The following is a 14,863-nucleotide window of genomic DNA, read 5'->3' as shown; positions in this document are numbered from 1 at the left end:
GGTCCACCGCTACAATTGTTGACCCAACGAGTTATTCGAGTCGAGTTGAGTCTATGTATAATCCAGACCCAATCCAAAAACTTCGGGTCCGATTCAGATCAACCCATTCATGGCTTCAGAATTTGTGTTTGCACCTCTGCGGGCTACAACTCGCGGGCCTAAATAATTTTACAAATTCGGGTTGGATCGGGTCGGGTTGTAGGATTGAAAACCCACAATAATCCAAATTTCAAATGGGTCGAGTCGGGTCAATTCGGGTTTCAATTTAGTAAACCTAGACCCAATCCAAAAAAATGAAATGATCCAATTTTAGGATTCGGCCCGGCCCCACGATCCTCCAAAACGGGTCAGATCGGGTCTAAGCAGGTCGGGTCGGGTCACGGGGTCAACCCGACCCATTTGCAGCCTTAGGGGACATTGCAACATGGGTTCACAGAGGCTGATTAGATTTGAACCCTTAGCCCGACGAGGATATCAGGAGTTGAACGGAGGGAGTATGTGAGGACCGGTATAGGTGTGTATTTAGTCCCACAACTGGTTGATACTTGAAAAATTAGGAACATGTTTTACAAACTGCACATCAAACTAAGAATAGTTGCTACTAATTTCTTAAGCAATTAAATTACTATAACCGATGCCTATTGACTTCCAACCTTTAAAAATATTTTCTAACCAGTATTCAAATAAGATTGGACACTAATGGCACTGGAGATTAGATCCTCCAATGGAATCCTAAATAATGGGATGGATCCAGTGGTGGAGATTGTGTTGGAGGATCTGGATCAGGGTCGTATCTTTGACACAAAAGAAGGATTCACCTTCCTTCGTGCAAATCCACAATTGGATCACCGACCGCACAGCTCTTAAAGCACTCCGAACTCCAATCATTTATCCACCTACATAGATCTCAAAGCAACCAGTGGATGATCCAATGATGGATTCATGCAAAGGTACAACCCTGACCCTTCGGACTACTTTTGAAGCACAACGGTCATGCACCACGTGGCCGTGCACACTACCAATCATAGCCACTCATTCTTGTAGCGGTGCACCGAGATGAGTGCTTGATAAATGGAACCCACAAAAATGAGTGGTTATGATTGGTGGCATGCACGGTCGCATGGTATTTGCCATGTAGGATATAATTTCTCCCTCCTAATCGTCAAAAAACATAGTTCAGGTGTTTGCACCCAATCTGCCACGATTACCACCTGATTTACTCTGTGTGTGTGTGTATCATCAATGTTCCATCTTTGGTGAGATCCTGATGAATGCATTCCATCATTAATGGTATCTAAATGGCATACCATTTTATTCTTATCTGAATGCAAGGAAGCTACAGCTCTAGGATATGGAATCATGAATTCATCGTACAAACCTTGCCAGGTTGGAGCAATAAGATTTAATCTCAATGAGATTCATTTGGACAGAACTTGACCTATCCCGTAACTAGCTCCAGAATCTGTTCTGTTCTCTAGTTAGCATCAAGATAGCCTTAGTTCTGAATCAAGTAGATATAATCAAAAAAAGATTTAAGAATACAACTTAAGAAAGAACTAAAAATTATCAAATTACCTTAAGAATCAGTCATCTGCTAAGTTATATTTATAATGGACATCCATAATAGTCAATCATCGTTGTTACCACAAATCAACCTGTTATTTACTGATAAAAGATTGAGAACAACCATAATTCGAGAGAACTGCAGCAAGTATAACTTGAAAATATATGACACTGAATTGGAAGTAAGCGTCTTCAAAATATCAAATTATAAGCTGAAAGCAAAGCATTCGATAACACGAGAAATACATCCATTTTGCTGCTTTCACATGTGAAGGAAAAAGAAAGGTGACCAGACAATGAGACTTCCCAAGCTTCATTGTACTTGTTCACACTTGCTCATTAGGGCCCTTGCTTTCCTTTGAGCTCGGTCAGTTCCACTATTTACCACCTCAGCCAAGTGATTCCAAACACCAAACTGGAGTGCAGCCGATAAGAGCAATGGGTTATGTGATCCCAGTTCTAGAAGAACAGAGAGCGCATATTCCTTGTTTTTGGAAGTCCCTTCCTTGATGAATTCTACAAGGGTTTGAATGAATGATTGCTGTCCTATTGCATTGCGCCCACCAGGGTGTAATGTTAGAAGAAAGAGAATCGAGAGAGCTTCATCAACCATACCCAGGTTCTTATCACCCAGTACTTGAAGTAGAGGTGCTATGATGCCTGCATCTACAGCTCTGGCTTTGTTCTTATTGTTTAGAATCAAATTGAAGAGTGCAGTAGCAGCATCCTTTTTGCCTCTAATTGTCCCATTTTGCAATAAATCTACCAATGGAGGTATACCATCCAAATTCCCAATCATCAGCTTGATATCATCAAGCATAGATAGGCTGAACAAAGCTGCTGCTGAGTTCTCTTTAGCTGCCACAGTGCCTGTCTTCAAAATCTCGATAATAGCAGGAATGGCTCCTTCTTTAGCTACAAGCCGTTTGTTCTCTTCATCTATTGATAAGTTCAACAACGCAGTCACAGTGTTCTCTTGGAGTTTAGAATCAGGATAGGTCAGAAGACTGACTAGGGCAGGGACGCCTCCATTCTGAGCAATTGCAATTCTGTGATCAGGGCTCTCTTTGGAAAGCATGCGAATCTTCTTAACTGCCCTTCGCTGCTTATCAAGATGTATGGAAGAAAGATCCTGGACTAGTGAGGATATTTCTTCTTCATGATCCGCAGGCTCAGAGTCAAGATCCGCCTCTTGCTTTAGTAATTCAACTTTGTTCTTCTCACACCACTGCAAAATCAAGTTTCTAAGGGCATAGTTAGGCGCCAGCGAAAGGTGGGCCAAAGTTTGCCTAGTCTTTGGGCAGGTTCGATGGCCAGCATCCAACCACTTCTGTATATTTCGTCTTTCAAATGTCTGGAAAAGGAAGGAAAGAAACAAGTTGTCAGCAAATATTGCCAATTATACAATGAAAGAGCAATAACATTGAACAATTTGAAGCACCTGCCCTGTTGCAACAATGACAGGATCCATCATGATCTCTAGAGATATTGGACAAAGGAAATCATTAGGAATCATCAAAGATGGACATTTCTCCAAATATTTAGGCAAGGCAACTTCACTTAGCCCATTACTGTCTTCAATACCGGCAATTTGTTTTAATCTGTTTAATAGGTCTATGATCTGCTGAGTACTTTCAGCATATTGCCCACTTCTTTTTTTGATAAGCTTTTTTACAGCCATTGTTTCTGCTCTTATGTCTGGGAGAGTTTGTAGCTGTAATCTACTAGCCAGCCTTTCTAATATTGCCCTATCTACATCCCGATCCTCCTCGCCAGAGAGTACGACCATCAGATCCATAGCCAGCTCCATGTCTTGAGTATCTGTTCTCCTCTTAGCCCTTTGAAGTTGCATGTTCATTAGCTCGACCTGAAAGCATGATTATGAGAAAATTTAATTTATAATGTAAAGGATCAAATTACATCATAACACAAATGTTTCTATATAAGGTTCCAATGAAATTTGCTAAATGAACATCGATTTAAGTACCGTTGATACTCAACATGTAAAGATGAAGACATAAGATATAATCTCTGTGGCGAGAATTTTCAGATGCACTGACAACACACAACTGTTTTTGACAGACCATAATTAATAAGATAAATAATTAAAAAAAATAAATAATGAGATTCTTTGATTAAAAGAAAGAAAGAAAAAAGATAGAAATAGATATATGATCTGTAAAGGGTGAACATAAATAATTCAAGCCTTCATATGGACTACATGTGAACTTGAGAACTAAATCACACTTCATAATTCAAGCCTTCCTCTTTTCTTTTTTTTTTTTGAAATTTAAACATTCTATGGTCTTTGAACATTGAACTGTGTCAGTAGGTATAACAATAGAGGAATAAATTAATGACAGGCAAAAGCTTCCGTGCACTCACATTTGCATATTAGATTCAGAGGCAACTTCCATCAAGCAGAAGTCTTGTGCTACTAAATCAAGATAATGCATCCAAATTTGGTGCAGCAAGTCCAGAATTATAATGAAATCTTTTAGTATATAGGTAACCTACAGATTTGAACTTATTCATTATGGCAAGTAGGCTACAAAATGGACAGAAAATATCTATTTTAACATTATCATCCCATCATATACGATATAAATACAACCAATGCTAATTTGTGTTATGAAATGGACCAGTAGCATATCATCTATTTAATGCAACACTACAATGAGAGAGATGGAAATTATCATATCGCCTACTAATAAACTTTATATACTCCTAGATTAGATATTGAGCAATCATAGTTTTAATAAAGGACAAACATAGAGACAAGCTATTTTTCAACAAATCCCAGTAAGAAATGTCCTAATACTTTCTATAAACTATACCTTGCACCAGCAATGGACATCTTATCTTGATTATATGAATCATAAGCCACATTTTATATTAATCCAAGAGTAGACACAAAACCATACTTTTTTTATACTTTAGAGTAAAGTGGGGAAGATCCACACAAGATAAGTAATGTGGGTCCTGATACTTGGGAATATGCACCAGCAAAGACTCAACCCTGGATCCTTATGGAAGGGAAGAAGGGGTATGACCACTAGGGCATTTTCCCTATTGTACCCAAAACCATAACCAGAATAACTAAACTCCTGTTTTCAGCCAACCGACAACACTTCTAGCCAAATCCCAAATTTATCAAGAGTCTCTCCATTCCTTTAGACAATAAGAGACCCTTCGATTCTTCTTGCAGTCCATAAAAGTACAACAAAACCATGCAGAATGGAAACATAAATTTCTTACCAAAATCTATCATCAATGGACAATAATCTGTAAAGTAAATCTACAAGAATTCATTTAATATCACTAGCAAAACTTATTTAGCATCACCAATTAATAAATTCAGCAAAAAGAACTAGAGAAAATATCATACACGAAAGAATTTTGTAACATCATAAAAAAATTTGAAGGGGCGAGAGGCCTACTTGCTCTTTCACTTCATATGTAATACCGAGCTCATGGTACGGCATCCCAGCCAATGCACGATTCAACTTTTCATAGACGACGTGAAATCTGCCCGCCACTACCCCACTTTCTAGTGCCTGATAATAAAAAAAAAAAAAACGTTTTTTTACGGTTTGAATCAGAAAAGATGCAATTTTTTTGCCCCTTTCAATGATCTAAAACAACTATAAGATCCATTTCAGACGGAATACTCACCAGATAGATCTTGCTCCCATCATAACAGCATCTCAACAGCTTCTTGGCATCGGCGAATGCCTTCGCAAGGTCGCACAGCTTCTCATACGCCGCATCAGAAATCGGGGTCTCGAGCTCCTTAGTCTCCTCGAGCAGGGGAGTCACCAGCTGGAGCCGGCGGACGAGGTTGAAGCACTCCTTCCGCTGCGTCTGCCGGAAGTCGCCGAACGACCGGACCGAATCGATGATCTCCAGCATCTCCCGGGTCAAGTCCTCCTGGTCGTGCTCTCTCTCCATCGCCATCTTCCCTTCTCCTCCTCTGCCTCCGGCCACGGCTTCCCCTTCCGGCATTGCGGGCACCTTCTCCTCCGTCTCCCAGATCGACGATGTTAGGCTTTGTCGACAAATTTGGTTGACTCTCAAGAGGGGCATGGAGATGGAGACGGGTTCGGTTGCCATGGTGACGGAATGGGGAGGAAGGGGAGGACGAGAGGAGGAGAGAGAGAAATTGAGATAGAGTGGGAGATGATTGAAACCAACCCTAATCCTACCCCTTCCTCGACGATAGCTAATGTGGAAGAGGAGGAGAGGAGGAGGAGGTGGCTCAGGGAATGCGAGTGGAAGCGGAGGACTCCCCGCAGAGACGACAGGTGGAGAATGTTTTGCGCGCAGGTTCGTTGGTTTTTTTTTTTTTTAAAAAAAAAGACAAGGAGAGAGCCTATAAATTTCCCATCCATGTACAAAATACTCGCATAAAAATTTTTAATCATAAAAATATAGCATACCAAATATGGCGATCTTAAATCATCAAAAATCAAATTATCTTATAATAAATATCACTGTTGATGTAAGATCATATTGGTGATTCTATTTTGGTCACTAAACACCACCTAAAGCTCTAAAATATGGACAAGTACATGTTCAAAGTTTTTTTCCAAATGCTTGATTCATTTCAACTAGAATGCATTTCTCAAATTGATCCTTCCAAGTCCATATTGGTCTCATCTTTCTCTTATGCTGTGTGACTGCAAAACTCTCGTTCTTTTCTCACCCCAGTAGACAAAAACTTTCATCCTTATGCACCATCTCCATCTAAGGTCGGGAATGCATCTCTTGCACAAAAGAAGAGTTCACATTCCTTCATGGGAATCCACTGTTGGGTTATCCATTGGTCACTTTAAGATCCGTTCAAGCCGTTGAATGGCGAAATTTGGAGTGCTTTGAGATCCATGCAATAGATGACCCAACTGCGGGTTCGTGCGAAGGAAGCTGAATTTTTTTTTCACACGAAAGATACAACCTTGATTCCTCCATCTGCACTCTCAAGTAGTTGCTTCTTCCTTCTCAATTTTTTATCAAAGAAAATAGATTCCTCCTTTTCTCATCCCGCCTAGATGATAGATCATAGGATAAATTTTAACTATTCTAATTAAATCATTAAATATCTTAGTTACAACCACAATTTGTATCAGCAGCTTCTCAAACCAAGCGAGCAAATAGATTGAACCCACGGTTTCATCAGAAGAAATCATAAAGAAAATGAATGATTACTCAAACTAGATGTTGGCAAGTGCAGCACTCAGCGAAGAGGAAGAGGGAATGGTGGCGATCATCTCATGTAATCATTTTTTCAAATTCCTTGAAGTTGATAAGTGCACTTCTTTAATTTTGGTAGGTGAAAAGGGATGTCAAGTTTAACCAACCCATATCATTTTCTTAACCTCTCTAACAAAAAAAAGAAAACGAAAATTTTTTAACTCGGCACAGTACTGAGATTATTAGATAACAGCCTTTAAATTCACTAATAATTTGAATAATATGATGGATGGGTTGATTAATGATGAGGTGAGCAAAAATACCTAATATAGGTTGGAAAGGAGCTTGCCTCTAGTGATAGACTTTGAGTTGAAGCTCCTATGGTGGTGTATGAGAAGCTTGAATTAGTGAAGCAAGCTTTGGAAGTTAGGTTTGCAATCAAGAATTCCAGGCATATACTCCAAAGCCCATCTATAAGAATAGCGAACAAGAAATTGCTTCATAACCTAGATTATTGGCATGAAGAAGAACTAATAAAGGTCCTGAAATCTCTTGTATTGGGTTATCATCAAAGAGAAAAGCAATTTCAAGATGTATATTGTATTTGATTCAACCCTGAGGTGGTTTAATATCCTATTTTGTCAAAATTATTTAGCGAAGCGTTCATGTTAATCAACTCCTGCATCCGGCTGTGTTGCGTATGAACCTTATTTTTCTTGCTTTCCTCTTGGAAACTCTTGTAGTGCATTATTTTGGGACATATGAGCACATCTTCCAAATTAACTTTGAGATCTAAGGAAAATTATATGATATTAGCATTGGAGAATCTGTGAAGATCTAGACATCATATGCTAGGATTCTACCATAAATTAAAGATTTCAAGAAGATTTGGGCAGATTTAATTCAAGAAAGCCACTAATTATTGAGATTCATTCAGTGCATTTGTGTCATAACTAGGGTTCAGTATACAAGTTCAGGTTGTATCTTTTGCGTAAAAGAATAATTGATCTTTTTATTACCATGTCAATTGTTAGATCACATATTGCATAGATTTCAAAGCACTCTAATCTATGTCTTCTATATGCATGCAAAGGAAGGGGATATTGCACGATCCAAAGATTGATGTCGCGAAAGAAGGAGAATTATTCTTTCATATGAAAGATACAACCTGAAGCCCATTATACATACACAAAAATCTAGTTTGAATATAAGAAAAAATACCAAAAAACAATTTGATATATACAAAAGATTATTTATGCATACACCTTTCAATAATATACTAATAATTACCGACGCTGTTTTCGAGAGCAAGATTGAAAACAACCAAGCGTTCTAAAGAATGATGGTCGCTATGTTTTTATGACTGCAGTTTGCCAAGGCCCAAGAATAATTAACCAGAAATATTTTACCTCCTTGCTCCTCTGCCTGCTCATAATGAGGTTCTCATAAATTGACGGAGTTGCATTGGACCCCACTAAATACCCAGCTATGCTCCAAATGCAGCTCATCTCCAACTATTTTATCCAAGTAAGCGAAGTAGGCAGAAAAGGTTGGATATCAATATATAGGTAGTCATATTCATTTTTTGTTTGACAAATATGGATATAGATCCGAATATTAATCCGATACAAATATTTATCTTCATATTTATTTTAAATAGATACAGTCACAAATCAGATATAAAAGTACGGATACAAATATAGATATACATAAGATAGTTAAACTTTGTGACTAAAAAATTAGAGATATTACTATATGTCACATATTTTCTTTAAAAGCTTATAAAAATCTATATAAGATTAAATAAGATTTCAAATATATTCGAATACGGATCAAATAGTTGTCTATCCATACTAATATCTATGTTTTTATTGATACATATATAAATATAAATATTAGTCTAATATTCAAATTTGTATCTATATTTCGATAGATTTAGATAGAAATTGGACCGGATATTTTCGAAAGATACAACAACAATGGTTACCAGATCCGTACTCAAAAATAAATGTTACTCTAGCAACTCAAAAATAAAAAAAAGAAAAATCAATAGATTTTAATCTTTAACACCAACTGAAGTTTCACCATACACTTGGAACCTCCTCCTCCTCCTCCTCATCATCATCATCATTATTTGATCATTTAATCCAGCGCTGCTTTTGGCTAGAGAGTGGGGCCGTGGTATATTTAGCATGCATTCCAGTTTCCATGCAAAGCATGAGATATGAAAAGAAAATGGGATGGAGCGTTCTAACGGGACCGTCAGGGGGGACAAAGTAGTGGTAGCCAATCCAAGCAAGCAATCGATAAAAAAACGATACTGACCGTCAGAATTTTTGAAAGCACATGCCAAGATATAGCCGTTAAAGCCCTGGTTTTCAAGGAAGCATCCCCTGCCCCCATCCAACGGCTACTATTCACTAGCCGTTGGTTTTAAATGAAACATCCGCCGACAATGTCCGCTCTTTCCGTTCTCGCCCTTTCGTACATCCAATCTCACCCATCTTTTTCGTTTTTTAATCCCCCCCCAACCCTTCCCCTCCCTCTTAATTCGGCTCAGAGAGAGGGGGAGCGAGCGAGCGAGCGAGAGAGAGAGAGAGAGATCCATTTTTTGGGGTTCTTGCTTCTTTGGCTCCCCTTCTCTCCAGCGTCATCTGAGAGGGATTCAAGAATTTTGAGAGAACCGAGGAGTTTTACCGAAGGTCTTGATCGATCTCTTGGAATAGTTATTCGATGTTGTTGAATCTTTAGTGATCTTTTCGAAATTTTCTGATCTGGGTTTAAAGATTCGGGGTTTGGAGAGGTTTCTTGAATTAGTTTTTCTTTTCACTTACTGTAGATATTAGCAATGGATAGAGTTGGTGGGAATCATAGAGGAATGGTGGAATCAACCAGTGCCCGAGGTATATTCACAGGATTTCGTGATTTCTTTTGTGGGATTAGTTCAAGATCTGCACTTTGGCCTCTGGAACCCTAGCTGGGGGATCCAAAATTGGCCCCTTTTATGTTCTTTGATTACTAATTTGGAATAAAGATTGTAAAGGTGTTCCAATGGAGGGCGTGAAATTTGGCGCAGACATGGGGAATAACAATAGAAGAGCACTGAAAGACATCAGAAACATTGTGGGCGTTCCTCCCTATCCGTGTGCAGTGATCAAGAAGGGATTGCAGGAGTAATTCGCTGAACTCTAATCTTTAATTGTCTGATCTTTTTGAATGCATCTAAGTTCAATCTCTAAGTTTTGTTTTCTTGTTCCTAGTAAGAGTGCCGGGAATGATAAGAACCCCCCAAGTTTTGTTGGCCGGCGACCAATGACAAGGTTGAACTAAAGAACCCTCATACGTTCTTTAGTGTCAATTTATTTTTTTGGTTTCTATCTTTTTGAAATAATATTTGATGGATTGCCATACAGGAGATTCGCAGCTTCCTTAACCAACCAATCACAACCTTGTCACCAGGTACTCTCAATTGATAAAATGAGAACATAGCGGCTTACTTTGTTACTCCATGGATGACTGATACCTTAGTCGGATGGTTTATATTAGTATAGATTTCTAGTGCAAGAAGACTTCAGCCAATTGGGAGTGAGAGACAGAAGAAACCCTTGCCGTCTGCTCTAAGTTCTAGGGCCTTGGATGCTTCCACTGCCATAGATGTTGATGATTTCAAATCAGCTAATGACTTGCCTTTACCTATGGTGGAGGAGATGGAAGAATTGGTTTGTTCTCGCCTGCCATGTCTTGAGATAAATCTTCTTAGTTTTCTGAAATATCATATTTTCCGGGTATTAGATGATTCTGATTGTGGAAAGAAGCTATTTCCAGGATAACTGTGAGCTCAAGGAGGTTGAAATGGAGGATCTACAGGAGGAGCCTATTCCAGACATCGACAGCTGTGATTCGAAAAATCCATTGGCAGTTGTCGAGTATGTGGAGGACATCTACAGCTTCTTTAGGCAGACTGAGGTGAACTTTGACACCCCCCCACACCCCCCCCCCTCCCCCTCCTTCCTTCTTGTACGAGGATTTCAACATTGTCTATTTCATGTTTGTTTAACACATGTTTTGGAACAAAGGTTGATTTGATTAAATCCAAACAGGTTAAGCCGCCTTACATCGGTACAACCAAGTTGAAATGATATTTTTCTTCATAAGACAAGGCATTGTCTTGGATGTAACCCCAGTCTATTGTTTGATAGAATGCTAAGTTTGCAAAGCTATGTTAAATTTAAAACTTATGAAATTGTGGCTAAAGCGATTCTTGACTTAAGCCGATCACCTAGTTCAACAAAGAAGGCCAGCGTAGATTTTGTTAGACCAACTTTTGAACTTTCTGAAAGCATCGCATATGAAATAACACAAATGTTTGCTCGTGTGCTGTGCAGGACTTAGGCCGTGCCTGCCCTAACTACATTGCAAACCAGTTTGACATTAATGAGAAGATGCGTGCTATTCTGATTGACTGGCTAATAGAGGTTAAAAACTTATCACCGAATTATGAGTTTAGTTCCATTCTCTAGCTTTTGAAATTTCTAACTTGCTATAATTTCTCTCTCACACAGGTGCACTACAAATTTGAACTTATGGACGAGACTTTATTTCTAACTGTGAACATCATCGACAGATTTTTAGCACGTCAAACAGTTGTGAGGAAGAAGCTCCAGTTGGTAGGAGTGACAGCCATGCTCCTTGCATGCAAATATGAGGAAGTTTCTGTTCCTGTTGTGGAGGACCTAATCCTAATATCAGACCGTGCTTACACAAGGGAAGAAGTTCTTGAAATGGTAACGACTTCAAATTGAACTATTAAGTATGTATGTCCATTGGCTAGATAAAATATATATCCTATGTCCCACGTCCATTCTGAAATGACTCTAGATACCAACAGTCTAATTCTAGATTAAAATTCTAAGAGTCTGATTAGTGATGGTCATGCTTTTCTCAGTTTATAGGATTAACCTATTATTTTTGTTTATTAATTATATTTACTACCGAGGTATGCGTCTCGGTACTAGGCCCCGTACCAGTGCTATTCTGTTATTATGTTGGTATGTCTGATATGGGGGCAGTTCGGCGTACCAAGTGTCAGCACACCCCCATACCGTCTAGTTCGGCACGGTATGGCATACCTTGTTTACTGCAACTGCTAATTGTTCTCTAGCCTTGTACAACAGGAGAGGTTGATAGTCAAGACGTTGCGGTTCAACATGTCTGTGCCAACCCCTTATGTTTTCATGAGGAGGTTCCTCAAAGCAGCTGATTCTGACAAGAAGGTATACTTTTCATATAAATGACCAGCATGAGAAAAGAATTTTTTCTAAATACAGTGATAGTTTTTGACTTATAATCCCTTTTGCCTTGAAACAGCAAGAACTTCTATCTTTTTACATTGTTGAGCTCTGTCTTGTCGAGTATCAAATGCTGAAGTTCTGCCCTTCATTGTTAGCCGCTGCTGCTGTCTACACTGCTCAGTCTGCTCTTAAAGGGTTCAAGCACTGGAGTAGAGCTAGTGAGCTACATACAAATTACTCAGAGGACCAGCTTTTGTGAGCTCTTTTTTTCCTCTTTGTTTGCTTGCGAATGTACTAAACTTCAACATTTTCTGTTAGTCTGCTACAACACTGATATTCCTATACTTTGGTTCCCATTGCAGAGAGTGCTCCAGAATGATGGTAGAATTCCATCAGAAGGCAGGACATGGGAAGCTCACTGCGGTATACCGGAAATATAGCACGTTTAAGTTTGGGTGTGCAGCAAAATCTGAACCAGCCTTTTTTCTGATGGATACATGACCCTAGAGATACTGATTAAGAACTCAATGCAGATTTTTAACAGATATCATTGAGGAGGCTAATGATGTTTAACAGTATAGTCCAACTTTGTGAAGTGATGTGCAACAGACAACTGCTTGAGTGTGTGCAACATAAGTTGCTAAATTATGCAACAGATGCTGCGATAGCTGGACTGCATGTTGCATATGATATTTTATCATGACACTGATTCAATCTATCAGATCCGAGTGTTAAAATTAATGTAGATATAATTTGTTGTGTATTTCACCATTTCCAGGTGGCAAATAAAAGAACTTACTTTTCTGGTTCAGTGTCTAAAATTTCATTCAAGGGTTTGTCTATCTTCTCTTAGATAATTCTTCTGACTTTTGAGATATGCTTGATATTTTAGTACAGTGAGCAGATCTTACATTAAATTCGGGTAATGCTTGTTGTTTATTGAACTTGATGAATACTATTACAATATTGATTAATAATTTACAATATTCAGATTTTTGTGCTAGATTACTGTGACTACAAAATCAGATATTCTGATCAAAGATTTATACAGATAAACATATTATTATAGGGTTTGGGGAAGGTCAGATATTCGTTGCTTACTCTCTCGCATGCGAAGAAGCTATATTCCTAGTCCAAACTTATCACCTCGAAGTCATAATGAAGTAAGCATCCCATTGCTCCAAGACTCACCCTCTATTTATGCGGATAAATATGCTAATTACATTATCAAAAGGTTTTTTAGTCAAGTAATATGTGGCTTAGTACTTATACCAACCAATGAAATAGTCCCATTCTTGTCGCATTGTACTTAAGATTTTTTGAATGGTTAATTCAGCTTGGGGGCAGAAATAAATGGTAATAACCTAAGTGGCCCATGATACCTCCCATATTTGGTTAGGATGCTATAGTCATAATAATGGTGTGCATATTTGGTTGAATGTATTAATGTGAAGTCAAATTTACTTTTGACGTAATTCCTATCATTGATTCATTTTGACTGACGTATCTTTGGCTTTTTTTTTTTAATAAAAAAAATGGCACAAAGTGGTAGTCCTTGGATATGAACACGTACAATTACCCTCGTTGTTCAAATCTTTCATCATTGCCCAAAGACTTTAGACGAAGATATCACCCAATAATCTTCGGTAGAGACACATTATGAAGCATGTGGTTGAAATGTAGGCATAAACCAAAGCCATCGAAACAGACTATAAGATTCTGCGAAATACTTGGATGCCACATAGTGGTTGTTACTGAATTTAAATCTTCTCAGTAAAGGTCATCATGAAGTACCTCAAGATCCTATAAGAAAGTCAAGGTCACAGCTCAGCCTCGTCGGCCAGATGATTGGTTGGGAGATTGGAACATTTGTGATGGTTACCTCCCTTGTGAAAATGAAGTCATAAGTAGTTGCCTCCCCAAGGTTGTTGCGAAGGCAAGAAAAGATTATGCTCTCACTTGGTTCATTGCACAAATGGTACTCTCCTTTTTAAAAGATGAATTTGATCCGTTCACAACTTGCATTATATGGTGGAGGTTCTGAAGCAATAATGAACAAGCCTGTGTCATATGTATAAAATTTCTATGCAGAAAAGAATATCAGCATGGAAAAGTGTATGCATGAATCTGCACACGGTATTACTTGACTTTGCTCTTATAATCTTGATATTTTGTCATTTTATAATATCAAAAGTGCAAGGAATTTCTTGTTCTCATCTCATACTGCTACTGTTGCAAAATTAAGCAAACCATTAATCATCATAAATGTGTAAAAGTTGCAACCATGTATCCTCTGGAGCGGCGCACTGGAAATGGAATGCTATGTATGATCCCTGACTTTGCCGAGCAGCAAGAGTTGTGCATGAGCCAATTTGCCAAGAGAAATCACGCATACATGGATGATTGATTGGTTCCATACTGAAGCTGCCATGATCAGCCATGGTCATCCTAATTTTATACTCTTCATGCAAATTCTCGGTCTTTCATTTTTCAGTGGTGACAATCATCAGAATATGGGATGTATAGGAGAGTTAGCAATATCAAACATCTGAGTATTCCTGTGCTTCAATCTTTCTGGTGAATGCTCTCTAGGTAAAATCTGAGATTCATGGAGAGAGTAGTGTCAGCACATGCTATCCAAATCTACAATCGAGTTAATTTCAGTTTGTATTTAGTTTTAATTTTTAAGTTTCTAGTATTCAAGTTTAATCTGAAGGTAATTTCAATTTCTTTATCCAATTTCAAAAATTTTGAGTCATGAAAAAAAGATTACTTTATCATTGAACATCTTCCTGGTGTTAAGTCACACTATCTGGAGT

The 14,863-nt window shown here is 38.4% G+C and overlaps 2 protein-coding genes across 3 annotated transcripts; one reads left to right on the top strand and one right to left on the bottom strand.

Moving 5' to 3' along the window:
- Positions 1-1,692: 1,692 nt before the first annotated feature.
- LOC103723151 (U-box domain-containing protein 15-like) lies at positions 1,693-5,881 on the bottom strand. The gene is made up of 4 exons (XM_008813977.3): positions 5,239-5,881; positions 5,004-5,120; positions 3,005-3,430; positions 1,693-2,917 (listed from the first exon to the last, which is right to left on the bottom strand). Exons 1-4 carry the CDS (start codon positions 5,674-5,676, stop codon positions 1,877-1,879), a joined length of 2,022 nt encoding a protein of 673 aa, XP_008812199.2. The 5' UTR covers positions 5,677-5,881; the 3' UTR covers positions 1,693-1,876.
- A 3,387-nt stretch (positions 5,882-9,268) lies between these two features.
- On the top strand, positions 9,269-12,865 carry LOC103723135 (cyclin-B2-2-like). Of its 2 annotated transcripts, none has more exons than XM_008813957.4 (12): positions 9,269-9,455; positions 9,593-9,656; positions 9,788-9,926; positions 10,014-10,073; positions 10,167-10,212; positions 10,305-10,472; positions 10,579-10,719; positions 11,139-11,228; positions 11,316-11,537; positions 11,928-12,026; positions 12,121-12,299; positions 12,407-12,865. In XM_008813957.4, exons 2-12 carry the CDS (start codon positions 9,602-9,604, stop codon positions 12,543-12,545), a joined length of 1,338 nt encoding a protein of 445 aa, XP_008812179.1. In that variant the 5' UTR covers positions 9,269-9,455; positions 9,593-9,601; the 3' UTR covers positions 12,546-12,865. The 2 variants fall into 2 exon arrangements, with proteins under 2 accessions (XP_008812179.1, XP_008812187.1); XM_008813965.4 differs by having other exon boundaries at positions 9,270-9,455; positions 9,797-9,926.
- Positions 12,866-14,863: the final 1,998 nt, after the last annotated feature.

This window comes from Phoenix dactylifera, chromosome 18, assembly GCF_009389715.1.
Source record: "Phoenix dactylifera cultivar Barhee BC4 chromosome 18, palm_55x_up_171113_PBpolish2nd_filt_p, whole genome shotgun sequence".
Lineage (NCBI taxonomy): Eukaryota > Viridiplantae > Streptophyta > Magnoliopsida > Arecales > Arecaceae > Phoenix > Phoenix dactylifera.
The sequence above is the reverse complement of the archived record's forward strand: the minus strand, read 5'-3'. Positions and strand labels throughout refer to the sequence as shown.